The 27,859-nt window shown below is 37.1% G+C and overlaps 1 protein-coding gene across 1 annotated transcript in view; it reads right to left on the bottom strand.

The window, feature by feature from the left end:
- The window catches only part of DLG2 (discs large MAGUK scaffold protein 2), a 1,100,864-nt gene that overhangs the window by 903,033 nt on the left and 169,972 nt on the right, over window positions 1-27,859 (bottom strand). The window contains exon 2 of the mRNA XM_069469139.1: window positions 10,967-11,125. Within this exon, the coding sequence (XP_069325240.1) occupies window positions 10,967-11,125 (159 nt within the window). The remainder of the gene's footprint in view (window positions 1-10,966; window positions 11,126-27,859) is intronic.

Raw genomic sequence — 27,859 nt, 5'->3', positions numbered from 1 at the left:
ACCAAGCACTAATTGTGTGACCATAAAAAAGCTTTTTTAACTTCATTATAACCATTTTCCTCATCCAGAAAGTGGGAATAATAAGAAAACTTATCTCATAGGGCTGTTGAGTGGAATACCTCAATGATATAAAGCATTTAGAACAGTTTACAGAATATGCTAGGAATTCAATAAATACATTATTATTCTTATTGTTATTTCCTCCTAAATAACCTGTAGACAGAAAGCTCAATGAGCAAATAACAATACAGAGAATCCAGAAAGTGGGAATAATAAGAAAACTTATCTCATAGGGCTGTTGAGTGGAATACCTCAATGATATAAAGCATTTAGAACAGTTTACAGAATATGCTAGGAATTCAATAAATACATTATTATTCTTATTGTTATTTCCTCCTAAATAACCTGTAGACAGAAAGCTCAATGAGCAAATAACAATACAGAGAAAGAAAAACTCATGAAATTAAATTTTAGACCATAGCAGCTGCCTCATACCTCCTCCCTCTAGGAACTTAGTAGTTTTGTTGAACAAATATACTTTTTTGTTGTTGTTGAGACAGAGTCTCACTCTGTTGCATGGGCTAGAGCGCCACGGCATCAGCCTAATTCACAGCAACCTCAAACTCCTGGGCTCAAGCAATCCTTCTGCCTCAGCCTTCCGAGTAGCTGGGACTACAGGCATGCGCCACCATGCCCAGCTAATTTTTTCTATGTATATTTTCAGTTGTCCAGCTAATTTCTTTCTATTTTTAGTACAGACAGGGTCTCACTCTTGCTCAGGCTGGCCTCAAACTCCTGAGCTCAAACGATCCTCTGGCCTCGGCCTCCCAGAGTGCTAGGATTACAGGCATGAGCCACCGCACCTGGCCACAAATATACTTGATACAATCAAAATCACCTTGTCAAAAAAAAAAAAAAATCACCTTGTCAAAGAGAACCCCAGGTTAACATATATCTGATTTCGACAACAAAATTATACCATATGTATTGGTGCTAGAGTGATCCTTTAGGGTTTATAGAAATAGGATTGTATCTGTATTCAGAATTAGTTTATAAATACAGTTCTAGACATAGAATAAAAACTAGTTCCATTTTCATGGGCTAATAATAATATTCTCTAAACTTTTAGTATGGTTAATATGTGAATTCAATATTTGTTAAATATCTCTATTTTTTACCCAAATATTACTAGATATCATCGTTACTATGAAGTAATGCTTTATAATTTTTAAATGAACATACCAGGAATTACATACCTAAATTAATGTTTCCCTTCAAATGGTCATCTTGAAAGATTGTACATATGTTCTAACATCTTCTATAACTAGGCAAATAAAAAAGTCCACTTCTTCATACTTTAGTAAATTCTGTTTGGACCACTCAAAATCTGGTTCATGCCCCCAGCTCATTTGCTACAATTTATTTGAACTAGCCAAATTGATATTCACCTTCATAAGAGAGATGACAATTTTGCTAATATACTTTTGCTTAGCTGAGATGGGAATATTCTGTAATTAAAATCATTCTCTAAAAGATAGTAAAGTTAAGAATTTGATATAGAATAGCCAATCTTTGATGAGAGCTCAGAGTTCATTAATCTTAAACTTATATTTGGTCCATACATAATCACTTTCTATTTTTTAAATGAAAATTTAAAAGTGTCCAGTGTTATTCTAAAGACTTTCCATGTATTATATATCAAGTAATCCTTACAGCAACCCTATAAATTCCATACTGCTATTTCCAAGAGGGGAGAAGTTAACAGACTTACTAATAGACACAGCTAGAAAGCAACAGAACCACAGTGTAAAGACAAGTGAGTCTGATTCTAAAGCTCATCTGCTTTTCACTACATGCTATTACATTTCTGAATTAGCTGGGAAAGAGTTAAAAATTCTACATCACAATGAATGTCAGCACTTATTTATTAATCTACTGTGTAAAGTTTGGAATAACTTCTATATATCTTTACCAAGAAAAAATAATTGAAAATATGCTCACCAAAAGGTTATGATTCCAGATTTTTTTAAATAGGAGAGGGATGTAGGAGTTATATATCATTTTAGGACAACAATAACAATAGCATTATTAACAACAGTAATAATATGTGCATTTTATTGATAGGCAATCTCTGTGAGCTTTAGTACATTATTCCTAATTGTTACAGAAAATCTTGGCAGTGGTAAGGTCTTAGTCTTGAAAGAACTTCTCTTCATATCTGAGTTAACTCTTTAGAAATATCTATAGCTATAAATAACCATTAATGACACGTTTATAATTTTTATGAATACTTGTTTTTAAAATTTATGACTTTAATATACATAAAAACCTAATATTTCTTAGAAAAATTTCATTACTACTAGTTATTATTACTATATCGATGAAAAAAGTAGGAAATTTGGATTCCATTCCATAAACTCCATTCCATAAACTTTCAAAAGCCATGGTGGGAACTCATTAACCCTTTATGGGCTTAGTTCTAGAGAGAATTCTTAAATTGTGAGATGTTGCTGTGGTTACTTTGCTTAACATCCTCTTCCTCCCTCTTTCCAATATCTGGTTTAAGTCGCCAGAATTATTTGGGTTATGGTGTTGGTATCCTTTCCAATGAAAGATAATTGGAGTAAGAAATGTTTTATTTGCCTAGAATTTTGATCAGGAGCTTTTGTGCCTCAATTCAGTACGCGTCTGTCAAGGCCACGTTCCACTCGACCATTTCCTCTCACCACGGACTAGGCCTGAAACAAATGCATTATTCACAAGTATGCAAATCCCTGCCAAACCCCTCTTATGTTTTTATTAACTAAGAGCTTCTCAATTTAGGTCTCACAAATCTGTTTCTTTTCCAAGTCTAGTGCTTCCAGGATCATCAGCTCAGCTACTTCCACCTAGTGGCAAGAAATAAAAATGAACGGATTTTACATTTCCAAAGATTACTAATTTTCTAAAATAGCAAGAATCGTCATAGTTTTCTAATTAGTGGCACTATGTCAAGAAAGGAAAATATAAACATTTTTTTCCAGTTTATGATCAGGACCTCATGACTATTGGGGTCAAATGTAGCACATAAGCTATTTTTTTTTTCTTTTCTTTTTTTAAAAAAAATACTGATCAAGTAACAAGTATTTAAAAAGCTTGTCCTGTTTGTTCAACACAATCTTAGGCATTTTGGAGGAGCTACACATTCTTGTGTGCATAAGGTATAATTCCATTTCATTAGAATTTTATACCTCAGTTAAGAAAATAGAAATATTAAACTACTAAGGGCTAAATGTTGTGGTAAATTTCTCACTGCTTCATGGTCTCCTCAGTAGGTCTCTCTGTCTCCACAAAGCCCCTAAAGGTGGTAGTGCTCCTGTGTTTCAGTCCTCAGTGTTCTCATCCCCTTTCCCGAGCAATCCCACCCATACTCACAGCTCCAACTATGTTGAAAACTTCCAGGTTTCCATTTTCTTGATTAGATCTCTATAAATTCTCAGATCTTTATTTCAAACTGCCCCTTGAACACTTCTACCTGAGTATAACATAAATACCTCAAACTCAATTATTCAAAGCTAAACTCAGAACCTCTCCCCACCATCACCCCCACCACTGCCACTCTAAAACCAGCCCTTCCTCTGGCATTCATGAGTTCATTGTATGGTACAACCTCCATCGAATAGGCAAATAAAAATTTTGTAAATTAACCCTTCTTTCTCTCCCTCTACCTGCCATACTTAATAGGTCTCAAAGTCCTGGTGATATCACTTCCTAAATAAGCTTTCTAGTCTCCCCCTCCCTTCATCCCCAATGTCTCTGTTGTATATCAGAGCTTGTCTATCTCTTGTATTTTACTTGATGCCCTTGTCTGACATCACTGTTTCCCAGTTTTTCTTCCACTCTACCACATGGCGTGAATAATAGTCTAATTTGCAAATTGGCCCATGTCATTCTCCTTTTTAAATTTTGTAGTTACCCCTCATTACCTACAAGGTGAAGTCCAATCTCCACATAAGGTCCTTCATTACCATTTCCCACCCATCTCCTTTGTTTTATGGCATGTTTTGGGCCCACCTCATTCCCCTTTCCTTAATCCTTATATTCCATCCCAGTGCCCTACTCAACTACTTGCAATTCCCAGACCTTTTCTATATTGTAACACAACTGCTGGAGTCTGGGGCAACCCTGACCTTTCCCTCTTATCTCCTACTTTCTTCAAGTGAAAAAAATGATCTCCTCTATGCTATTTTCTCTGACCACATCTCTAGCCTCAGAGAAAATTAAAGTTTCTCTAGGTCTTGAAAGAACTTACCTTTTCTTTGCTACTTTCTTTATTGCATACCATATGATATAGATTGTATGTATATGTCACCAAACTTGTGAATCTAACTATAATATACAAGCAACTTGAAGACATGTTCCTCTTTGTACCTTTAGGGAATAACATAGAGCCCAGCATACAGTTGGAGGTAAAATGCATTTTATGGAACAAATATTATAAATGAATTAATGCATGAATCAATTAGTTAATACATGTAAGAGATTTTAATATTAAATTTAACTGTGTCTCAGAAATGCTAGATGATTATTCCAAGGTTATCCAGGCAGAAACTGTAGAGTCAGGGTTCAGATGTATATTTGTTTGGCTCCCAAATCCATGTTATTTTATAGTAACCACACTACTTTCTGCCTGGAACCAGTGAAAATCTGGACTGGGATGGTAGCTGTGAACACTAAGAAGGTGAGAACACTAAGACATTTAAAAACTAAGATAGAAGAGATTAAGGTGAAAAAAATTCCAGAAGTAATTCCAAATTTTCCAGTTTAGAATATTAGGATAATATGGATACACACTATAACTAATAACAAAAGATTGATAGAAATAAGGATAGCTATCTTTTTTTTTATATTTCTTATGTGTCAAGCTCCAACCTAAGAGATTATATGAATTATTCTCACTTAAACTTTACAAAAGCATATAAGTAGATGTCATCATTTTAAAATAAAGAAACTGAGGCCTACAGAAGTTAAATAACGTGAGCAAGTTCACACAGCTCTTGGTATTTGAATCTGGTTGAGTCTGATTCTAGGACCAGAATGAACCTTTATGTTGTACTTTTCTATGCCACAGTCCATGTGTGTCACAGTATTTCCCAAAGTATATGTGCCCAGCAAAAACATAATTTTGTTCAGAAGAAAGGTTTCCATGACCAAATATGTTTGTGAAATACTTTGTACTAACCATATTCCCATCTTAGAGATTTATATTACATATTATCATATTAAAGGTTCTGAGAAATCCTTCAATAAGTCAATGGATTTAACTCCCCAAATGTGTTTAAACATTCATTTCTTTTTCTTCCCTATAATTCTGACAAAAATCCTACCAAATATACTTTTGGAAATGCTAGTCTAGTTACATTGTAGATTCTAAGATATAAGGGAGTAAAAAGAAAAACAAAACAAAACAAAATTAAGATACGATCCGGATCATGGGAGCTTACACATTTATTAAGAGCAAGAAAAATGGCATATCTACAAGAAAAGACATTATACAGCAGGCTCCCTGATTTGTGGTTTTGCTTTCCATGGTTTCAGTTACCTGAGGTCAACCACAGTCCCAAAATAAGTGCATACAATACAAGATATTTTGAGAGAGAGTGAGAAAGCACATTCACATAAGTTTTAGTATAGTATATTATCATTATTATATTGTATTATTATTGTTGTTAATCTCTTACTGTGCTTAATTTATAAGTTAAGCTTTATCACATATATGTATCGGAAAAAATGCTGTATATTGAGAGTTTGGTACTTCCACCGTTTCAGGCATCCACTGGGGGATCTTGGAACATATACCCCACAGATAAGGGGGTACTAATGTATAGTTCAACAAAAATTATTTAGAACAATAGAATAGGCGTATTTAAAAATGCTAACTATATGAGACACACAAACTCCATATGACATAGAATGTTATGACCAGTTGGAGTTGGGCTAAAGTTAATAGGAAAGGCTTCAGGGAGGAAGAGGGTTTATTGTACTTGTACTATTGACTAAAACACACTTTCCTATCATCAGGCTCCAGCAACTCTAGTAAGAAAATAGTGGAACAAAATATACATTGTTATCCTTCTGTCTGCAATTTTATATGTCGGCTTCCTCAAGCTTAGGCTCTCCTCCATAATTTCCCAAGCTTGCACTGCCTACAGATTTTCCATTGTTTTCCCATACATACTCAACAAATGCCCAGTTGCCCACTTGGGTATAGAAGTCTACCCCAACCTCACATATTCCCACTTTCCAGTAAAGCTTCCAGAACTATTTATTCTTGTCTCAGTGAAAATCAGCAAGACAAACAATCATATTTATCTGATTAAAGCAATTCACACCAATTTATGAAAGGTAGCTTTAATCTTCCTTGTAAATAGTCATTGAATCTAAGAATCTAAGATAGTTTTGAATGAAAGATAGACCATTTTATGAATCCTAGGAAATACTGCCAATTTTAATTGCAAGATGCTATGGATTATAGGACACATTTAGATTTCAGATATGGTAATATGTGATAAAATATGAGGTTTAGAATTGATGAAATTCTGTATCAATGATGATTTGGTAAGGATAAGAGAACAACAGTAAACTCTCTCTCTCTCTTTCTTTTCTTCTTTCTCTCCTCTCTCTCCCTCTAATAAATAGTCTGCACAGGGTACTCTGCTGAGTACCTGGAGTCCCACAGTATTTAAGCTTGAGGAATCTGAATTCCAGTTGCAGAGTAAGAGTACCACATAATTATAATTCAGGTCCCCCACAAGAGTAATATGGATATTTAAAACCATGTTTTACTGCTCTTTGTTTCCTCATCACTTAGTGTATATAGTAGGCACTCAATTAATATTTATTGAACTGACCTAAACTTAATAGACATAAACTGAAAAGCCCTAAACTGAAAAGAAAATTCGTATGCTTTTTTTTATAGGCCAATTTCTTCTGTGGAAGATTCTAAATAGCATCTGAAGAAAAAGCATCCCCATCTTAAGGCAAAGAAAACAAATTCCTTTGAATTCACCACTAAATTGCATTTCTCCTTCCAACCCCATACTTCACACTGGCCAACGCACGCTAATGAAAACAGCCTAAGCAAACCCATCTATCACTCAGGCATCTGGTATGCACCAAAGACAGATGAATTTTAGAACCGAGGCTTTAAGTGATACACGATGATGAAAAAATGATACTTAAACCTGTGACAATGAGATTACTCAGCTAATGATTCAGTGCCCGCTCAATGTGACATTTAAACTATTATCCAGCAATCTCACACTCCGTTTAGGCATGCCGTATGTAAATTTCTAATTAATACTAGAGAGTCACATTTTCTTCTCAGTAGGATTCTGGGGGCATTAGATGATTGTTTTGCCTCCTCTTCCTTTTAGTGCTTGACCCAAGAACAGTAGACAGATCAAAGAAGGCAAAGATTTGAAAATATGACAGGTCTATTGAGAATTTATACCTTCTTAGCATTTCCCTGATTCTAATAGATTTCCTTTATGAGAAAAAAACACATTAGATTTTAATCATGGCAGGTTTTCCAAACACTTGAATTGTAATAATATAACAACCCTTTAACAACTTGATTAGGAAATGTGTCTTGTTGCTATAAAAATACCTGAGTTTGGCCGGGCCAGGTGGCTCACGCCTGTAATCCTAGCACTCTGGGAGGCCGAGGGGGGAGGATCACTTAAGGTCAGGAGTTCAAGACCAGCCTGAGCAAGAGCAAGACTCTGTCTCTACTAAAAATAGAAAGAAATTAGTTGGACAACTAAAAAAATATATAGAAAAAATTAGGCAGGCATGGTGGTGCATGCCTACAGTCCCAGCTACTCAGGAGGCTGATGTAAAAGGATTGCTTGAGCCCAGGAGTTTGAGGTTGCTGTGAGCTAGGCTGATGCCGTGGCACTCTAGCCCTGGCAACAGAGCCAGACTCTGTCTCAAAAAAACAAAAAAACAAAAAACCCCATGCGTTTGAACCTGACATTGCAGTGCTGGGCTAGAGCTCTCTTATGCTAGCTCAGGAAAGCCTCGTGTCCTTCCCTTTCCAAATACATTCAGTAGCTTTAGGTTGGTATCCTGAAATCAGTCATGATCATCACAAAATTGGCAAACCCTACAAGACAGGGATTTCTTTTTCTTTCCTAGAAAAATTGTACACATTTATCCTTATCACTATTGGTGATAGAGGAAACGTACACAGAGTCTCTTCACTAAGACAGTCTAAAAGCAGATCTTATTTAGTAAATAACACCTCTAGAAGGTCAGGATCAAAAAATCCTGGCCCCAATAGCTATCTCACAGCCTGGGTGCAGAAATCCTGGATGAACTTTCCTGTCCTTCCTCTTCACAATAGTTGGGGGCCACACCACTGAACTGGTGGTTCCAAAAAGGAGAAAAACCCATTCCAACCTTGATGTTTCATATCAGGGGCTTATTATTCACAGATGGCTACTTTGGAAACTGATGACAGGTGCCTTCAATGAAAGACTATGAAATAAGTTAGAAGGGAAATAAATATAATAGGAAACCTAGGCTAAGAAAATCCACTGAAGTTGAAGACCCTTAATTCTGAAATTCGTGGAAGGCCAGGGATAAAGAAAAAATAGAAAAAAAATCCTTTGTAAATGCGCGATCTGATCTTCGGAAAAAGAAAACTTTTCCCTCAATTTAATAGACATTTTCCAAATGAGGCACTGAGTAGCAGAGCAAATGAGGGTGCCATCACGCAGACTGCAGATGTTCAGATAATTATATTATCATGTATATGCTGGAGACTTTAATACACAAAATGAAGATCCCATAGTGCTTTCATTGTTTTGTTCATATTTTTACTGTAACTAGGCCAGTATCCCTAATAATTACAATAGCACTAATTATAAAATTTGGACTCTCCCCGTTCTACTTTGAGTCCCAAGGAGCTAGTAGGATTATCAAGCATAATCCTACTACCATGACAAAAACTGGCAGCAATTTAAATTATATCTCAGTTATCATCATTAGTTGACCTAAACATACTACTAATAATCACCATACTATCAATTCTAGTAGGATGATACAAAATACTAACCTTGATCATCCCACTCAGCCAAAGCCCTTTGGGATCTGTACTCTAGAGTTGATTAATGAGTTGGGAAGGTAGAAAGACAAGTTGGGGGGAAGAAAAATTCCATGGAGGTTCTTACAAGAAGTTTTTCATCCAGTTAAAAAGAATGAAACTGAAAGTTAAGTATTCCCAATGCAGTCCAGTCTCTCAATCCTGCCCTTTCTCAATTAATAGTGGTCTACACAGAGAGTAGGGGGTCAGCATTTTCTTGCAAAGATAAAAGGGTCCCTATAGAAGGAAGGTATTCATCTGAACACAGAATTGAATCATTGATTCCTAGAGTTAGATAGGACCTTAGAGACAATTTTGTTCACTCTTCTGCTGAAGGAGTCCTTTCTGCACAACCACTGCCAGGTCATCTTATGTGCCTGGAAGATGTCTAGAAATAGAAAACAACTCCCTCATGAAGTAGTTTATATTTTTGGTAGGTAGTTTTAACTGTCAGGAACTGTGGTCTTACAATGATCACAAATGCAAATTCCTGTCAGTTCACAGTGGGTCTGCTTCTGCCCTCTGTATGACACCAATGCCATGTTTTCCACGTGACAGTTCTTGAGGTAAAAAAGTAAGTCTCCTATCCCCGGATTCTTATTCTTTTCTTCTCCAGGTTAAACATACCCATTTTCATCAGTTATCCAGTGGTTTTCAGAGAAATTCTGGAAAGATGCACAATGCATCCCAGAGACATAATATTTGTATATTTTTCATATTACATATTTGTATATTTTTCATATTACATAATATTTATTGGAATTTGACAATTGGCTTGGTATTTTTATTTATTGGTGGCAGCTACAGCTAGTTTATCTGATAATTCTTTTTTAAGAATACCAGAGTACTTAAAATATAGCAAAAATTATAAATATAATAAACAGAATTTAACTTTTATTTGATATTAATAAGAACTCAGAGAGCATTGGAGCCACTTTTATGGCTATACTTTTTATTGTGCCATAGTTATATGGATGTGCTAATGAAATGAATGTTCTAGATAATAAAATAAAAAAAAATTTTCTTTAGCAGTAACTAAGGTAGGTTTATTTTTTTCATTTCAATTTTTTTCTGTTACAGCACAGATTCTATTTCTATTTTTCTTGTTCATCTTTAATCAACATTTATAAGCTTTTTATCCAAAGCACAAATCTAGTAGTGCCAGCTCAGCAAAGAAAAAGGCAGAGTAATTTGCAACAAAGGAGCCTAGAAAATCATTATTCTCATTTAGTTGTCCTTTCTTGTCAAAATACCATTTATAAAAAATTGTTTAAAATTGAATAAAAATAGTAAAAAGTGTTGGGAAAGGTATGACATCAAATAGAAAGAAATCTAGTAAACAATTTTCCCTGGATAAAACAAAGGTGTTGATGAGCCAACTCACATGTTTTCCTTTTCAGTTAGAGAGTAAGGCAATCACTTAGATGTGATCCTGTTATATTTGCTGCCTTTGTTTTATCTGGGTTCAGGAATGCTGATAGAGAACATTTAAGCAAAACCTTGATATACTCTGGGTCTTTTAAAAATATGTGATTTGCTTATTTTCCCTTGCAATTGTTCACCCTTGGCTCTTTCCTTAGCCCATTATCAGCAACTAAAAGGATTTTCCAGACATTCAAACAACTGCAATAAAAACACATTCCAGAAATAATACCAGGTTAGCTTCCAAACCACAGAAAGACCCTTTGGCAACCAGGGGCCATTACTGTGTTTTAAAAGAGACTCAGTTAATCAGAACAGCAAACATTGCCCTTCACAATGAAGACCAACCACTATTGTCAGCTGTATACAAATTTCAAAAAATTAAAAAATAAATAAATGAAGAGCAATCTAACTGACCTTCAGAGGAGAAATGTGAGACTGTAAGACGTATCCGTGGACATTTTCTATTTGAGACAGGTTCTTTTCTGATACATGCACGAGTTCTGGGCCTCTTACTTCATGGGTTAGTCGAGGTAAGGAATGATCATGTGGAGCGTCCTCATCTTGATATCGATACTTCTAGGAGAAAATAAAATAAAGAAAAAAATATATATTCATATATTGTGTTTGCAAAGGGTACAGTCTGTACTTCAAATTCTAACTCCAGCAATAGTACAAAATGTGTGTCTATTTTGACTTCACTAAACAGACTTTGCTGCAGATTCTTCTAGTGATCACCATAAACCAAGTCAAGTGCAAGCAAAACTGAATTAACCATCAATATCAACCATGCTGATGACTTGTTTTCATCTGACAATATCTTTCTCTGTTTATGAGCCACTGAAGGCTGATAACAAATGGATTGAGAAAATTTATTTACATAGGTGATGAGGTAAACTATCTGACCAGAGTAGCTAAAAATTCTAGGTCACAGATGGAGAAGAAAGGAGTGCTGAGCAAGAAAACAATTCTGGTATAGCCCATTCAGGAAACTTAATTTTATTAACATTTCAGAACTTATGAAAGATTTAAGTTCCCTTGAAATAAGGAAGAAATTTTGCCACCCACGCTATTTGTATTAGCCTGGAAGGGAAGACAATGTTCTCTTCCTTTACTTTATCCCCTAGGAGGAGGAGTGTTGATTTCGGTTAGTCAGATTCCAAGATGAAAGATCATAATTTCTAGAAGTGGAGCTGGCTTTAAAAGGACTCCAAAAATCAAGGAAAATTTTCTACTTATATTCAGATGACTCCTTGAGTGGAAAGGTAATATTTCCTTCTCCCTTGGTTCCTTTTCCTCTTTTTTTTTTTTTTTTTTTTTAAACCATGTTCATTCTACATGCCTATAACAGAAAGAGGATCCTTGGCAAAGGCCATTGTTTGAGTCTTCCAAGCAAATCTAAGGAAGTTGGCAGAAAAAAAATGGTCTAAGGGAGCTCATCTCTGGTTTGGGAGCCAATCTCCATCTTCAGCCTTCACCTGGATTTCCATTGTATTTATTTGTCTTTGTAGGCTTTGTACTCCTTTATCCTTTGGAGCTGTCCCTTTAGAGTCCCATTGTTTCAAGGCTGTTGACCTACCTGAGAAAGAAAAAAGGGACCTCTACATCTGACCCCCCAACCCAGCTAATGAAGTGTTAGTTTGCTTTGCTTTGCCTTTGTTCCTTGTGCATGGCACAGGGGTATTAGAAGCAGGGTATCCATACATTGTCATAACACCATCTCATGTTTAATTGTGATATCTAACCTCTTCCCAGTGCCCCATTATTGTTATCAACAACAGTTATTTTATCACATCAGGTTACTAAAAACATATCTTCTTATAAAACCATGCCTATGTTTTTCATGCATTTTTCAGATGAGAAGTATAATTTCTTGGATATCAGCTCTCAGGAACCACTCCCATGGTTGGTAATTCAATCTGTTGTCCACTCTTACTCAGAAGATGATTTCTCCTGGTACTTCTATTTTCGAGGGAGGCTTTCTGCAATGTCTCAGGTAATATTAGTCTCAAAATAAAAATTACAACTAACAATGTCTTAATTGCAGTTTGGAAAGGACTCTCACATACCTCTTCCATTGCAATCATTCTTAGCTATGATGTTCCATTTTACCTATTAGAAAACTAAGACTCAGAGAAATTAAGGTACTTTTCTAGGGTCACCTAAGTAATGGGCATCAGAGCTGGGACCCTGTCCAGATCATTTGAATCTGAATCCTCTTTCTACTATAATCAGCCTTTCCTCCACCCCCATAAAGGAGATAAAGCCCATGGCTGATAACTGAATTGGCAGTTTTGTAGGAAAAAGAAATCACTGAGAATACACAACACAATAAGGTTAGAACATTTTGTGAACTGCAAACTCCATGCTTCTGTTTTTCTAACCCTATGAATAAATAATTTGGGAAAGTAATCTGCCTCAGAAACATGGGTCAAGCTTAACATTTATTCTTGACCAGTATGTGTTCATTAGGAGTAGAAAAATGTCATACATATGCCTATTTTAGTTTCCCTGGCTTCCAGATGATCTACCCCTACGTCTGCTCCCTGTTTTCAATTCTCTCTCATGGAAGCACTACCATCTATGCTGTCATCTGAGCCAGAAATGTAGGAGTCAATCAAGCTCCATCCTCTCTTTTGCCTCCTACCATCTACCAATTTAATCGATTACTCAGTCAACCTGATTTACATCCTGAATAATTCTTGAGTTTACTCCCTCCTTATTCCTCCTCCCCCACCACCAAATGCCACCAACTGCCACCAACACTGCCCACATCAGTTTCTCATCAGCTCTCAGCTGGGCCACAGCAACAGCCTCTGAACTAGCTAGACGGCCTCTGGGACTGCCCCCTCCCCATTTGTTCTCTATACTGCTCCAGGGGGCTTTCTGAATCACATGCTGATAAAGTTCTTAAAATCCTCCAATGGCTCCCATTGCCTATAGATCAGAGTTCAAGCTTCCTCACCCTGCCATAAGCTGCCCTCCCTATATTACTACATGCGCTGAACCCCCATTACTTCTGAATTACTTTTTCTCACCACTCCCACCTCAGTAATTATGGAATAAATATAAACAAATCATTACTTCCAGTATTTAAGCTTATTTTAAAATTTGTGGTAAAATACACATAAAATAAAATTTTGCCATCTTAACCATGTTTAAGTGTACAGTTCAGTAATGTTAATTATATTCACACTTTGTTGTGAAACAGATCTCGAGATCTTCTTCATGTTGTGGGTGTTCCCACAGCTCCCTATACTCCCCCAATCGTGACTCTTATTATGCTATATGGTTGTGTATTTTTCAGTGTTTTTCCATTGCACTGTAAAATTTTGTGAGGGTTGGGACCACACTGAGATTGCTCATCCTCATATATCCAGTCCTTAGCCAAGTACGTAGCTCAATAAGTATTTGTTGAATGTATTTAAGAAAGGCTATTGAACAAATGGATGAAATGAGAATCAGTTGTTTAAACCACAAAAATATTTTGGCTACTGGATGCAATCTCTTTTATTGTAAAACATTATGACCCCAGGTTCAAGTAAAAAGAGGACAAGCACATCATTTGCTTGACACAATCTTAAAGGACATCAGTCTCTTAAGTATTATATGTCTTTTTCTTCATCATTCATTTCAGTAGTATATGTTGAGAATATAAACTAAAAAAAAAATCCTTGTGCTCAAGAAGACCATAAATTGTTAAGCATGTTCTACATATACACAGCTAAGCTACCAGACATGGTGATAACAACTATCAGTATAAACTGAGTCTGTGCCAGCAGAAATGGGTCAGCATCAACTCTGAGGATTGTCAGTTTGAAATAGAGAAGATCTGGAATGACATAAAGAGGTAAAGGTTATTCCAAGAAAAGGCACATGTGTAGAAGATACATGTGATAAGAGGGGATGATGTTTGAGGGAACAGTAAAATCTTGAAGTGGATTGTAGCAAACGCTATTATTTCCCCACTCAAATCCATAGACATCCCTTTCACTCCTTTAAGGTTTGTATCTGTATACTTTCCAGGAAGATTTCTCTGGGGTAACTGAAGCCTCCTTTTTTGGATGTGCCTAGAAGTTATAATGGAACCCCAACTCCCGTACCTCAAGGTGAGACAAATTCTGTGGTACAGATTACACTACAAAGCACCTGATGGAATTAGTCTAATTCCAGACTATACCTGGACCTACATTTCTGCAGAGCTTCTTGGTCCCATACTCCCTATGGGTTTCTCTGGGCAATCACCCTCCATAAATCATGCACACACCAGTGCTCATCTTAGGTCTGCTTCTGGTGAACCTGATATAAGACTTGGATAGAGCTTGGGATGTAAGGTAGAGTATGGCAGCAGAAGGAGCTGGAAGCCATACTGGCGTCCATTGTACACAATAGGGAGCATTCCAAGAGACCCTGGACCTAAATAACACTCTGCCCAAGCCAGCCAGATATTCTTCCTCCTTTTTTTTTTCTTTCAGTTTTGTGCCTATGTCTAAGCAAGAGATGATAAGAATTGGTGACAAAGTACCACATTTAACTCAAACTCAAACTTCTAAAGGAATCAACCCGATATAGCATAGTAGAATTTATTTGCTTAGATTCAAATCTTGATTTGTTTTTGGCTGACCAAAAGTATTGATTTGTAATACTGAGACTAATATTAATATTAACATCAACATTAGTGCTAATGCTAATATTAATAGAAATGCTAATCCTAACACTAATACAATATTAAAACTGGTAATAATACCAGTTACAGTTACTGTGTCAGGAGCCATACTAAATGCTTTATATGCATCATCACCATATGTGAGAATAGGTATTATTATTCTCTCTATCTGAGGCCAGAATAATTAGCTAGAGGTATTTTTTCCAAGGCTATATACCCGGTAAGTAGCAAGCTAGGTTTCACACACAATGTTAGTTTGACTCTGGAGCTAGAGCACTTAAACAGTCTGCTAAGCCAATTAGGACTCAAAGATCTTTAGAGGCCAGCTTTATCTTTAGGGAATAAAATTTTCAGGAAACCTTCAAAAATTATCTAGCAATGGAAATTAAACAATTCTGCAGAGGTCACACCCTGGTGGAAGAATACACCCTAATGTTCTGGATATTTCTGAGTCACCTCTCATTCTAGGGCTTTTCTGGTAGGTATGAATGCCATTCTTTGAGGATTTCTGTGTTGCCTATAGAAGGAGGGCCATTTGAGGAAATCCTCTGTTTTGAAATCCATGCCTTCCTCTTTTTCTTTCCTGGACTTGGTCTATTGGAGGGAGCTCTGGAGTAAAAGAACCTTTGTACATAGATTATATTTCCTCTTGCAGCTCTAATGGGAGTAAAGGCAGACGTGCTCAACACAGGGAAGACTGGTATAGTATTTATGTCTCCATGTCTTAGTTTATTTTGTCTCTGACTTCTGGAATCCTATCTTCTTCCCCCTTCTGAAGTTCATCTCTGCCTCCAACCCCAGATTCCTTCATCAGGCAAACATTTTCAGGTCCTTGATAATTAGATTGGGTGTTGTCTCCTCAGAAGCATTCTCTGACGTTAAGGATGAAAAGATATTCCTCCTTTATGCTCCCATACTATTCCGCACAGATTTCTGTTAATTAATAGCAACTTTATATTGTAATGATCTGTCCATGTGCTTAACTCCCCTACTAGTCCATGAGTGCCTCAAGAGCAGAGATAGAGTCTTGTTCATTTCTAAATCTTCAATGCCTAACAATTAACACATAGTAAGAGACCAATAAATGTGAGCTTAATTGGATTAAACCTAAATGATATGAGCAATAATGTGATCCACTTGATCAAAAAGCCCTCCCAGCTGAACTTTGCTCAGTGCATTTTGCTGATGCCTTTGTGAGTCAGGACCATCCTGAGTTGCCCAGAATTTAAACACAAAATGCTATTTGTGTCTGATCCATCACCAAAGGTTCTGTGGCACAGTTTGGAAGGTGGTGTTATACTGTCACAGTGTATTACAATTGAACCAGAAATTGGAAATCTTTCAAGGCCTCATAAATAAAAATCTGAATTTATCTCTGTTGCTGCATAAAAGGTGCTCTACTTCCCCCTGGCAGCAGAAGTTGGCACTGTACTGATGAGAGAGAATGAGAGAGAACAAACCAAAAGCTGAGGAAAGCCAGAATGTGTTTATGTGTTCATGAATAGTCTGTGATATTATCATACCTAATAGTGAATTCTATCCATGGACACTTTGCTAAGAATGTCACAGAAATTATCCCACTTAACACTTACAGCAACATTATGAAAAGGAGACAAAATTAAGGAATGATTACAGTTCCTCATATAAAGCCTGACATTAAGGAAATACTAAAACTTGTTAGTTCCACTGCTTCTGTTTAGTATATTGACAAATAACATTCTCTGTGTCAAGTCTTATTTCCCCCTCTGTAATTTAAGTTCTTTGAAGGTAGGAACCCTGACAATATCTTTGTCTCCTGCAAAGTGGTCACACCAGAATGCTACATAGTGCGTGTCCAACAGGCCCAGGTTGACTGATCGAGTGCTGCCGTTTGAAGAAAGCCTCTTAGATTTAAAAATGTATTTTGGCTGAAAGGAAGCACATATTCTAGGAGAAGCATGAAGCAAGTAAAAAAAATAAGTAACAGACTTTCAAATGGAGTGGTGATCCCTAATAAAGAGGTGAATGCAGTTCAGAAAATAGCGAAAACCAAGATGGTAAAGAAAGCAACCTCAAAAAATGAACTATATAGAAATGAAGAGTTTTCACTTCAACTCCAGGCTGTAGAAGTTTATGTTCTACAACTGAGTATCCTCATGTAGGCCCTGCCAGTCACCTTCTTATTTTGAGGAAACTATTTTGTTTAAACACTGTGATATTTATGTTTAGAAATTTCATTTAGTAGAGACTTGTGTGGTATACAGCCAGCGGGACCTCTTTTCCAGCTCCTTCCTTTTCCCATGATGCCTTAGCCTATCTGTGACTCTATGAACCAGCTCTATGAACAAGTTTCTCTCCCTAACTTACTACTTGAACTTTTGAGTTGTTTCCCAGAAATATGGATTTTCTGTAAGAAAAAGGAGCTGAGATTCTGAAGTCCCCCGGGCAGACTTCCTGAGGCCAAGATTCCCCATCCCCTACACCCAGCCCCCAGTGCACTTTGCCCCTTGTTAGTTACACAACAACCTGCCCTAAGGCATGAGGCCCCTCCTTTAAAAAGCCAGTGATCTCCATACACAGATTTAAGGCAGCTTTTCCTGTTCTCCCAACAAGACCTCTGTCATGTTAAAAATCTCCTTTCTTTCTTAGTCATCCTCATTGTCTCAATAATTGGATCATTGTGCAATGAGCAAATGGGTCTAGGCTCAAACCCCTTTCTGGTTTCAATAACATGACTTGTGTCCTATCATCTTTACACACCTACTGCATCCTCTCTCCAACTCACTGCCTTCCCCTCTGGAGGGAAAACATGGGTAAAAAAAGAAGGAAAGAGGAAATAAATGAATGTTTAATGCAGTGATCAGATCAGTATTTATATTTATTTCTTTAATTTGAAATAAATTCTCTCAATGATACTTTGGTTGGAGCAAAGTTCCTTTCTTCTTTCCATCCTTCCTGTTATCCCAATCCATTCTTCCAGAATGGTTACATTTATGTTGCAAATCTTATGTTGCAAATCTGGGAGTGGAGGTTGGGTTAGATAGGAGGAAAATGGGAGAAGGAAGGTCAAGACAGACTACATAATTTTCACCTTCACTTCCTCAAGGCAACTTCCTAGTTTCCCAGAGTAGGGGGTTCTTCTCCACCTACCACAGTGTTCTTTGCCTCATAGGCTTTCAGGGTACCCTATACTTATTTTTCATAAAACTCGGCACTTTTTTATTTTACATTTATTTCTGTGATTATTTGCTTAATGTTTGCTTCTCCCATGGGTCAAGGACCCTATCTGCTTGGTTCACTGCTTACCTCTAGTGCCTGCTAACTAGTATGTCTACAATAAATGTTTGTGGAATAAACAAGTTGTCTATAGCCAAATTTACCTTCAAAATTCATTGCTAAAAGAGCTAATAAAAGGGTCAAAGCTCACTGGTTGCACACAGATCTCCCCCAAGTGAAACCACCCTTTTAAAAAAATGACCCTTAATCAGCAATCCAGCTGGCCCAAAGAACCCTTGAAAGAGGAATTTTTCATAGGCTTGCAGCAGGATGTAAGTAACAGCACTGATCTGAGAGATGAAAAGCTTTCCCAGGTGCTCCATTTGAATTTTTTCAAACAAAACTCACAAGTGAAAAGAAATACTTCCCTGCTTTTTTCCCACAAAGAACAGGACAACCCAGGATGTTAATTAAATTACAAATCAGTTGTCTGCTTGCAGCTGACAGAGCTTTGTGTGCTTCCAAGCAACATCAGATATTTTAAACCCTCTGTAATTACCTACAATGGAGGATCTGCCAGGAAGGATGCTTTCATGAATATTTAATGATCTTAAGATCCTTTTTAAAGAACTGATGATTTAAATAATTATGAGAGAACTTACTCTAGCTCAGTGCTGCCTCCATCTGTTAACTGAAGATGCTGGAAATGCAGCCTGATAGAAAATGTACTATATCCTCTAAAACTCTGATCTAGACCCAGGATCTAGGGAAATCCAGGATCACACAGGAGAAATAATTGTAGAATTAAACAGATCTTAAGCTCTCTGAGCAAGCCAGAATAAAACCACAGACCTACAATCTGGAAAATAATGAGTACAGAATTGTAAAATGAATTTGTATAAGATGCTGCACATTCAAGACACTCTTTACAATTTACAAAGTGCTTTGAGAAACTTTGTCTCAAGTAATTCTCTCAAGAATTGGGTGGATAAAAAGGCATCGTCACTCTGATCTCTAAATAAGAAAACAAAGGGTTAGAGTCTCCAAAGTGCAGAACAAATGGCAAAGCTGTGTTTCAAACCAACGTAGTCCTCTGATTCCAAGAGGCAGTCCCATATAGTGGAAACTCCATACATTCTGATATTAAAGACATGATTTCAAATCTTGGTTATGCCACTTGCTATCTGGGAGACATTTATCAAGTTTCTGGATATATCTGAGCTTCAGTTGACTGAAGATATAAATCAGGAAATACAGCATTTACCTTACAGAAATACAAGGATTGAATAAAACATTGTATTTTTGGCACATAGTGATGCTAGACAAATGCTAATGGTCTCCTTTCTTGGCATCTCAAGACCTTTAGCAGGTTTTCATTAAAAAAAAAAAAAAAAAAAAAAGAAGTGGCCCCTAAGAGTGAACTTTTCAGATAGTTAATGCTATCAGCAGAATGAAATAAAAAAGTAGATAGTCATTTTCAGCCTCTCAATATGTCTATCATTTCTGTACTCCTTAGGCCATTGAACTAGAATAACTTTCTAAAACCTCAGTTTTAGAATAGTGAATACGAGTCCAGGTTCTAGAGAGACTGCTTGGATCAATTCCTAGTTCTATCACCTACAACATGACCCTGAGCAACTTATTAAACTCTCTGAGACTTTCTTTTCTCATCTGTAAGTTGGAATAGTGCCTAACTCAGAGATTTTTTGAGAAGTCCAAGTGAGATAAATGCATGGAAGGCACTTAGCATGTGTCTGTGATTTAGTAAGTGGTCGCTTAATACCAGTTATGATTATTTTACTGGAACATTAGATGTTTTATTTGATTATAAAAAGATTTTGGAAATAGAAAACAACAAACTAACTGAAGGAAAATTTTTTTGCCTTTTTCTGTTTCCAATTTCTTCAAAGCCTACAACTGCAACTTTTCCCAACATAACACATAGACACTGTGTTCTAATCTCATGAACCTCCTGGTCTCCCAAAGTACACTTCAGCCTTCCTTTATGACATCTTTACTGCTTGAAAACCTTCTCCTCCCACTTTTTCATGCAAGAAGAATTTACTGAGCATTTACTATGTGCCAGACATTGTACTATGTGCTAGGGATACAACAGTAAATAAAAAAGACACATTTCATCCTTGCCCTTTGCTCTTGATGTCTTCTCTACCTCTAAAAATCTTCCCAACTGTTTTTCACCTAACTATTGCTCCACCTTCAAAACTCAGTAAATATATGATTTCTTCACAGAAGTTCCCCTGGATGCCCAGGTTTAGCTAAGCATCCATTTTTCTATGCTCACATGACTGACACTCTGAAAAGCCCTCTTCTTTTGCAAAGCATTTATGTATCTCCTTTTCTCATGGGAATGGGAAGAGTTCATAATTAATTATTGTTCCAGAAGCAAATATTCTGCCTGGCACCTAGTAGGTGCTCAATAAATGTTTATGAATTGAACTATACCCAGTAGAGCTGTAGGTTCCTTAGATTCTTGTGTACTCCACCATGCCTAGCAGGAAGTAGTACATACTCAAGAGACCTGTCTGGATTCTACAGGAGATCTGGTTATTGAACAGCACCCTGTAAGGATTTTAATAATAAAATGAAAAAACTGGTTCACTTTGTAGCACAGGTAATGAAGTGGGGTTATTTTGAAGGTTTGCATTTAGTAGGGAGAATCATTCAAGTTTTGGGTGTGAAATACCCGGGAAGGATTGTTGGCTGGTGGCTTCCTGGAGAAAAAGGGTTGAGAAAAGGAAAAATGGTAATATACAGAAGGGAATTGAGTGAGTTTCCTCCTCTCCCCTCCTCTGCCACATTGAGCTAGAGAAGCTAAGGAAGCGCAACACACAAATAAGCCTTCCCAGATGTTCTTACCCTAGACACTCTAAATACCAGGCCAGCAGTTTTATTCATAGATGAGTGTACCAACCTTGAATAATCACAACAAAATACATTAAAGTGTGTGCAAGGAAAGGAAGAGGTCTGGAAAATACACTAATATGTTGACAGTGGTTATTTCTGTGCAATTATTAATTGCATTGTTTTGAGCTGCATGTAGTACTTACAGGAATAAAAATAATTGACAAAACAGAATATGTAAGATGTGATCAAGTATTTGTTTGTTTTAATGGAGAAAGTCCAGTGTTCTGTAAGCTTTGTGATAAAGGGAAATTCTTCAGTCCTTGAAAAGGTTTACTCATGTTCAGTTGAGTTTATTTTGAGAACTGCCTGAAGGATGCAAGGGAAGTGACTGCCAGCTGACAAATGAAGGAGGGAGGAGCTGAGAATGAATTTACTGGGGAGGACTAGACATAAAGTCAAATTTCTCTTTGGTACCAAGAAATTAAAGTGATGATTTTGGAACAAACTCTATAATAGTTTATGTATTTGAAGCAAAACTTCAAATACTGTCTGAGTAGTTCTCCGGGGATAAATGTCACTGGATTCAATAGAGGGCAGTAAGATCTCGTGGGCAGTCACTATCTGACTCAATCCACCAGCTGTGCAACTGCTACAGCATCTGTGAGTGAGAGTCATTCACTACCGAAGGCTAGAAACATGCTCTGCTCAGTGAGCTCGGTGCCCCCAAAAGAGAAATTGTTCATTTCATCAAAATGCTTCATCAAGTGACTCAAATTCCCTGCACCTCAATTTCTTAAGTTTAAATTCTATTGCTGCCACTAGCAAACATTTCAAATTCAGGCAAGTATGGAAGCTCTCTGAAACTCAGACTCCTTAACATGTAAAATTGGACTAATAATAGATGACAGTGTTGCTATGGGAAATTGATCAGATAATATGCATAAGTATTTGGGCACAAGACCTGACTCCTAGTGGGTATAATACTCAGGAAATCGAAGACTATTTCTGTTTCTGTATTAGTGTCAGGTAATCATCTTTCCATGTGTTGTAGGAAGAGTCACCCCCCCCCCCACACACACACAGGCATGCACATGCTCAGCTCAGCCTTACCACTATGATAGAGAGCTGGCTTCTACCGTGCTATCACAAGTACTGTAGCACCCCTACAGAACAGCACAAACCTTCTGAAGGAGGCAGAATGAGCTGCTAAGGCCTGGCCTCCACTGCTCTGAGATTCAGTCTCTCTTCTGTATGTGAGGCCATATTATCCTCTCTACCCATGTTTCCATCTAGGCCAGTGTTCCTGGCCTCTTCTGCCTATGATTATAATTTCTGTCTAGCAGGCAGAGGAAAAAAAAATAAAAAACAATCTCAGACACAGGTGCTGAATTCGTCTTCACTGCTCACCGAAGCTATTCTTCTGACCCATTTGAGCTTCTGCACTTCAGAACCTGCTGGTAGAAGTGGTACCTGCTGAACCCTTCTATTTACATTTGACTTCTGAGAATGAGATCATTTACCCACCTAAACCTAGACTATCTCCTGGACTCTTTGGAGCTGGCTGTGTGTCTGGTTTTCCTGGGCGGTCTGTTGGCATGAACTTCCTCTGTGACACTACAGAGACTCCAATTCCTTCCTAACAGAAAGCATCATCACTTGTACATTCAGTGAAATATTTATCTAACACATTATGTGCTAATCACTAAATTGTAAGTGCTAGGAATATAATAGTAAAAACAAAGGGCAAAAATTTATGACCCTTAGAGCTTAAATTTCAGTTGGATTAGGTATACAACTTTTTGTCTGAGTTCTCTTTTTCCTCAACATGGTTCCTTTACCCAGAAGCAGGCATGAACAGCTGTCCTTTCCATGGGAAGATATCAAACGGTCTAAGTGAGCGACCACTCCGAATTGTCTCTGGTGGTGGTGCAAATGGCCATGATCCATCCAGCAGTTCTCATCCAACTGCCTTTGTTCCAGAGCACCTTATGCTGAGTTGGTATGAGCGGCATTAGAAAATGGAACAGGTGAAGGATCAAAGCAGAAGGTGTGGCCTTAATTCTGGCCTCATTAGCAGTGGGCTCCAATCAAAGAGGGTTATTTGGTAATCAGACATTATAATAAAACTAATATTTCCTAAGATACAGATAAAGTTGCTTTATAATCCATGCTTGGTTGTGGTTGTTTAAATATTCCCAAAATAAGATATCATATAATAAAATACCTTTTAGAAAGGCATTTTATACTTGATCTAGATATTTAATATGCAGTTTAGTGTGCAATTATGGAATGCTATTTTGTGCTTATTACAACCTTAAGATGTCAGCTTCAAATCAAGAAAACTCAGAAAGTTTTCTAATTGTCTTGTTCTGGTGCCCTGCTGGGAATTTACAGTGTCATCTTTCAGATTAGTGCCTATGATATGACATTCATATGTATTAATGCTTCTAAGTCATTACTTTATTTAACCCTTATGACAAAGTTATGAAGTAGTTACTGTTTTATTTCCTTCATTTTACGGATGAGAAAACAGAGACAGAGAGAAATCAAGTAACCTGTTCAAACAACTAGTGGATAAACTGAGATTCATACCTGGCTATCCTTGTAATCACCACCCTTAACTCTCACACTACATTGTCTTTCAGGTATTGTGCATTTCTTACTCTCTGACTCAGATATTTGCTCTGAGTACGGTTGATACTTTGGTCCTTTTATTTAAAAGTTGAGGTCTACAAGCCTCCCTTTATCTTTGCTGGTCCATAGAGTACAATTGGGAAAAAGTACAAATAGAAATAACCTACATAATGATACTGTCATTTCTTTGATCATCCAAATACAAAACCATGTAGATAAAGATTATCATTCACCATCTTTCCCCTCTCATGTCTTTCAGAGTAGGGTCCATCTAACTAAGTTGGCAGAACATGACTCTTAATATCAGAGTAAAGGCCAAGATGATTTATATTAGACTAGGAGTTCCTTACTGAAAGTAGTGATGCTATAGCTGCAGCCATCTCAGTACCTCTCTGGCATATAGGAGGGATTTAGTGTATTTTACCAAGTAAATGAATCTAATACAAGTGTCATGAATTGTATTTCAGCAGAGATTCTTGTTCTTTTCTTTTTATTCACCTTTATTGCCCATTCTCCCATAAGACCTTTGTTTCTTCTCCCTAGAATATTCTACTTGCCTCCTACTTCCCTTTTTAACCACATTTCTTGTCTCTCCCTATCCCAACATGCCGGCTTTCCTTTCTCTACCTATCTATCTTTTCCCAGCCCATCCTCCAAAACCTAGACTTTGACCATTCTAAATTATTTGCAATTCAGAGTAGGAGTAATGGATCACCTTCAGGACTTTGGACTTGCTGCTTCCCAGATTTCTGTTGCCATCTCTTCACCTTCAGGGTTCAGTTAAGATTATGTCCTTCCCAGGAGCCTTCAGATTTAGCAACTTTCCCCATCAGCCCTCTATGCCTTACCCCCAGACAGGGGTCAGGACTCATAGCAACCAGTGCACCCACAGAACATTTTTATTCTATCATTTTTGTCTTGTTTATTTGATTGTTTACTTTTATAGACTGTAATATCTTTGAATATAAGGATTGAGTCTTGTTTATTGCTGTAAAACCTGTGCCAGGTATTCAATGGGTGCTAAACAAATGTTTGTTAAATGAATGGTTACCTAGTAACTGGTTTCCTTACCTGCATTCTCTCTATCAACCAATTCATTCAACAAATCATCCCCAGATGTATCTTCTTGAAACACAAATTTGACCATATCACTTATCCCTTTAAGACCTGTCAGTTGTTTCCTATCATTCCAGAATGAAACGTAGCCACTTTGGTGTGGTATTCATGCCACTCTCAATCTCTTGCTAAAGTACTACCTATTGCTGTACTTTTTTACTCAATTACATTCCATTCAAACTAGCTAAGTGGCTCATTTCTGAAGCCCCTCAATCTTCCTGATCTTTCCCACCTTCCTGTCCCATGCTCTTCCTCTTGCATTAAATGATGCTTCCCAAATTCAGGTGGGGACTATCATGCTCTATATTGAGCTTCCATTAATATACATGTCACCTTTTTCACAATCTTCCTGATCCTCCCCCCACACACCTCAACGTGGTTTATCTTTGTCTTTACTTTATACTGCTCTTACAACAAAATTTTCCATCATTGAGTTTGTAATTTTTTCACTCATCCCTCCTTTCACCAAACACTTTTAAATAGTCTTTGTAACAGAAGGTGAAGGACCCAGAAGGGATGCTAAACTTGACAGGGTGGAGGAACCCAGGTCTTGTTCAGTTGATCCAGAAATTAAGTATTTCGGCCGGGCGCGGTGGCTCACGCCTGTAATCCTAGCTCTCTGGGAGGCCGAGGTGGGCGGATCGTTTGAGCTCAGGAGTTCGAGACCAGCCTGAGCAAGAGCGAGACCCCACCTCTAAAAATAGAAAGAAATTATATGGACAGCTAAAAATATATATAGAAAAAATTAGCCGGGCATGGTGGTGCATGCCTGTAGTCCCAGCTACTCTGGAGGCTGAGACAGGAGGATCGCTTGAGCCCAGGAGTTTGAGGTTGCTGTGAGCTAGGCTGACGCCACGGCACTCACTCTAGCCTGGGCAACAGAGTGAGACTCTGTCTCAAAAAAAAAACAAAAAAACAAAAAAAACAAAAAAAAAAAAACAGAAATTAAGTATTTCACTCTCAACCCAATTATCTGCTAAGGAGACCCAGCTGTGGTAAAAAACAGGCCCAGACCTTCAGCCAGAGAACTAGGGTTTGAATCTGAACTCTGTATGGCATTGGATAAGTCATTACCTCTGTAGGTCTAGTTTCTTCACTTGTGAAATGGGGTTAACCATACCTTTCTCTTGCAGTTATTGTGCAAGTGCTTTGTAAAATGAAATGTTTTACAAAATGCAAATTATTTAACAACTAATGGAATAGCTCAGAAATGCTAAATAAAATATATTCAAAGGTGATAACCAAAAAAAAAAAAAAAAAAGACACTGATAATATGTAGAGAGATGGTACGGAGTTCCAGCTCTCACTGACCACGCTTTTCAGTAGGTGAGACTGACAAATATTATCAACGTAAGATGTCACTGTTAAGATACATCCTTATTTTGGAGATACTAAATACTAATATAAAAAGTGAGTCTTAGAACTGATGAAGTACTATACTAAAATGCAGTATTTATATGTTTCCATGAAGGTTCATTTAACCTAGTTTTTGTGGTAGAAAGGGGCAGTTTCTTGGAGGACAAGATACCTCAGATTACTCTTAAGAAATAAAAAGGTATTAAGGAAAGTGGCAGCAAAGGTATTGGCAAAGGAAACACAGGTAAAAATTATAGGGGAGTGATGATAGAGTACAATTTCCTCTCTTGAGATAAGACACTTGAAGGCAGGTTCTCACTCAGATTTGTTTCCCTCCAGAGGGTTTTGTACAGTTGTGTTAGATCAAAATTAAAATTTATTGTACACCATTCACATGTTACAATATAAATAAGCTTGATAACTTTGCCTTAAAATTTGCAATATGGAACTAAGGTTTCAGGTATCCTTAAAGAATGAGTTGCTTGGGAGAAATATTCAATCCAAACTCTGAAATATAAATAAGATAAATTACCACCCATGGGAATAGGACTTGAATGATTAGACTGTTATATAGCTTGGACTTTCATTACTAGCAGACCTGGCAAGGCTAATAAAAATCATCTAGTGCACATTCCCTATTCCTCACAGAAAATTCAACTCTAAAATCCATGAGCAACTACTGGCCTCTGCTAGTAGATATCTTGGTCCATTTCATCATAGCTGCAGTTCTAGTTACGTATGTTTTATTTTCTTCTTCATCATTGTATCTAATGAGTAAAAGTTTTACCTGGATATGCAAAATTAAGAATCACAATAAAGCTTCCCGCATATGACATTTTTTAGCCTAAAAATAGTTACTCCCTCCCTAATTTGGATATGATTTTCTCAACCCTGAGGGCAGAATAATTTCTAGGTTTATTAGGTACACTAGCTGCTGCGATTCACTAGTGAACAAGAAAAAAAGACACTATTCTTTCTCTTATGGAGCTTCCCTTCTATTTAAGGTGACAGACAAATGCAATTAACAAATAAATGAAATAATCACAGATTGTCAAGAAAATGAGAAAATGCTTCAAGAGAGGACAAATAAGTATCCATGGTCACTAGAAAATGTCAGGGACACTTTCTGAAACAATGAAGTATAAACTAAATATAGAAGGATGAGATAATTTTCCATGTGAAGAGTTGAGTGAACTGCCTTCCAAATGAAAGTAAGAACAACCAGGAAAGTGTCTGAGTTGGGAAAGAGTTTGGTAGGTTCAAGGAATTGATCGCCGATTTCTGAAGAGGGGTAAATGAAGTGAATATGAGGTGGGAGAGGTAACCTGGGATCAGATTACATGGGGCCTTGTAGGCCTTGGGAAAGATTTAGGTCCCCATCCTGAGAAAAATGGGAAGCCAACAAATAATTTCAATGGGAAAGTGACGTAATTTGATTTATATTTTCCAAAGCTCACTCTTGCATTGTTAATGAGATT

This window comes from Eulemur rufifrons, chromosome 6 (genome assembly GCF_041146395.1).
Source record: "Eulemur rufifrons isolate Redbay chromosome 6, OSU_ERuf_1, whole genome shotgun sequence".
NCBI lineage: Eukaryota > Metazoa > Chordata > Mammalia > Primates > Lemuridae > Eulemur > Eulemur rufifrons.
This window is presented reverse-complemented; position numbering and strand designations above follow the sequence as displayed.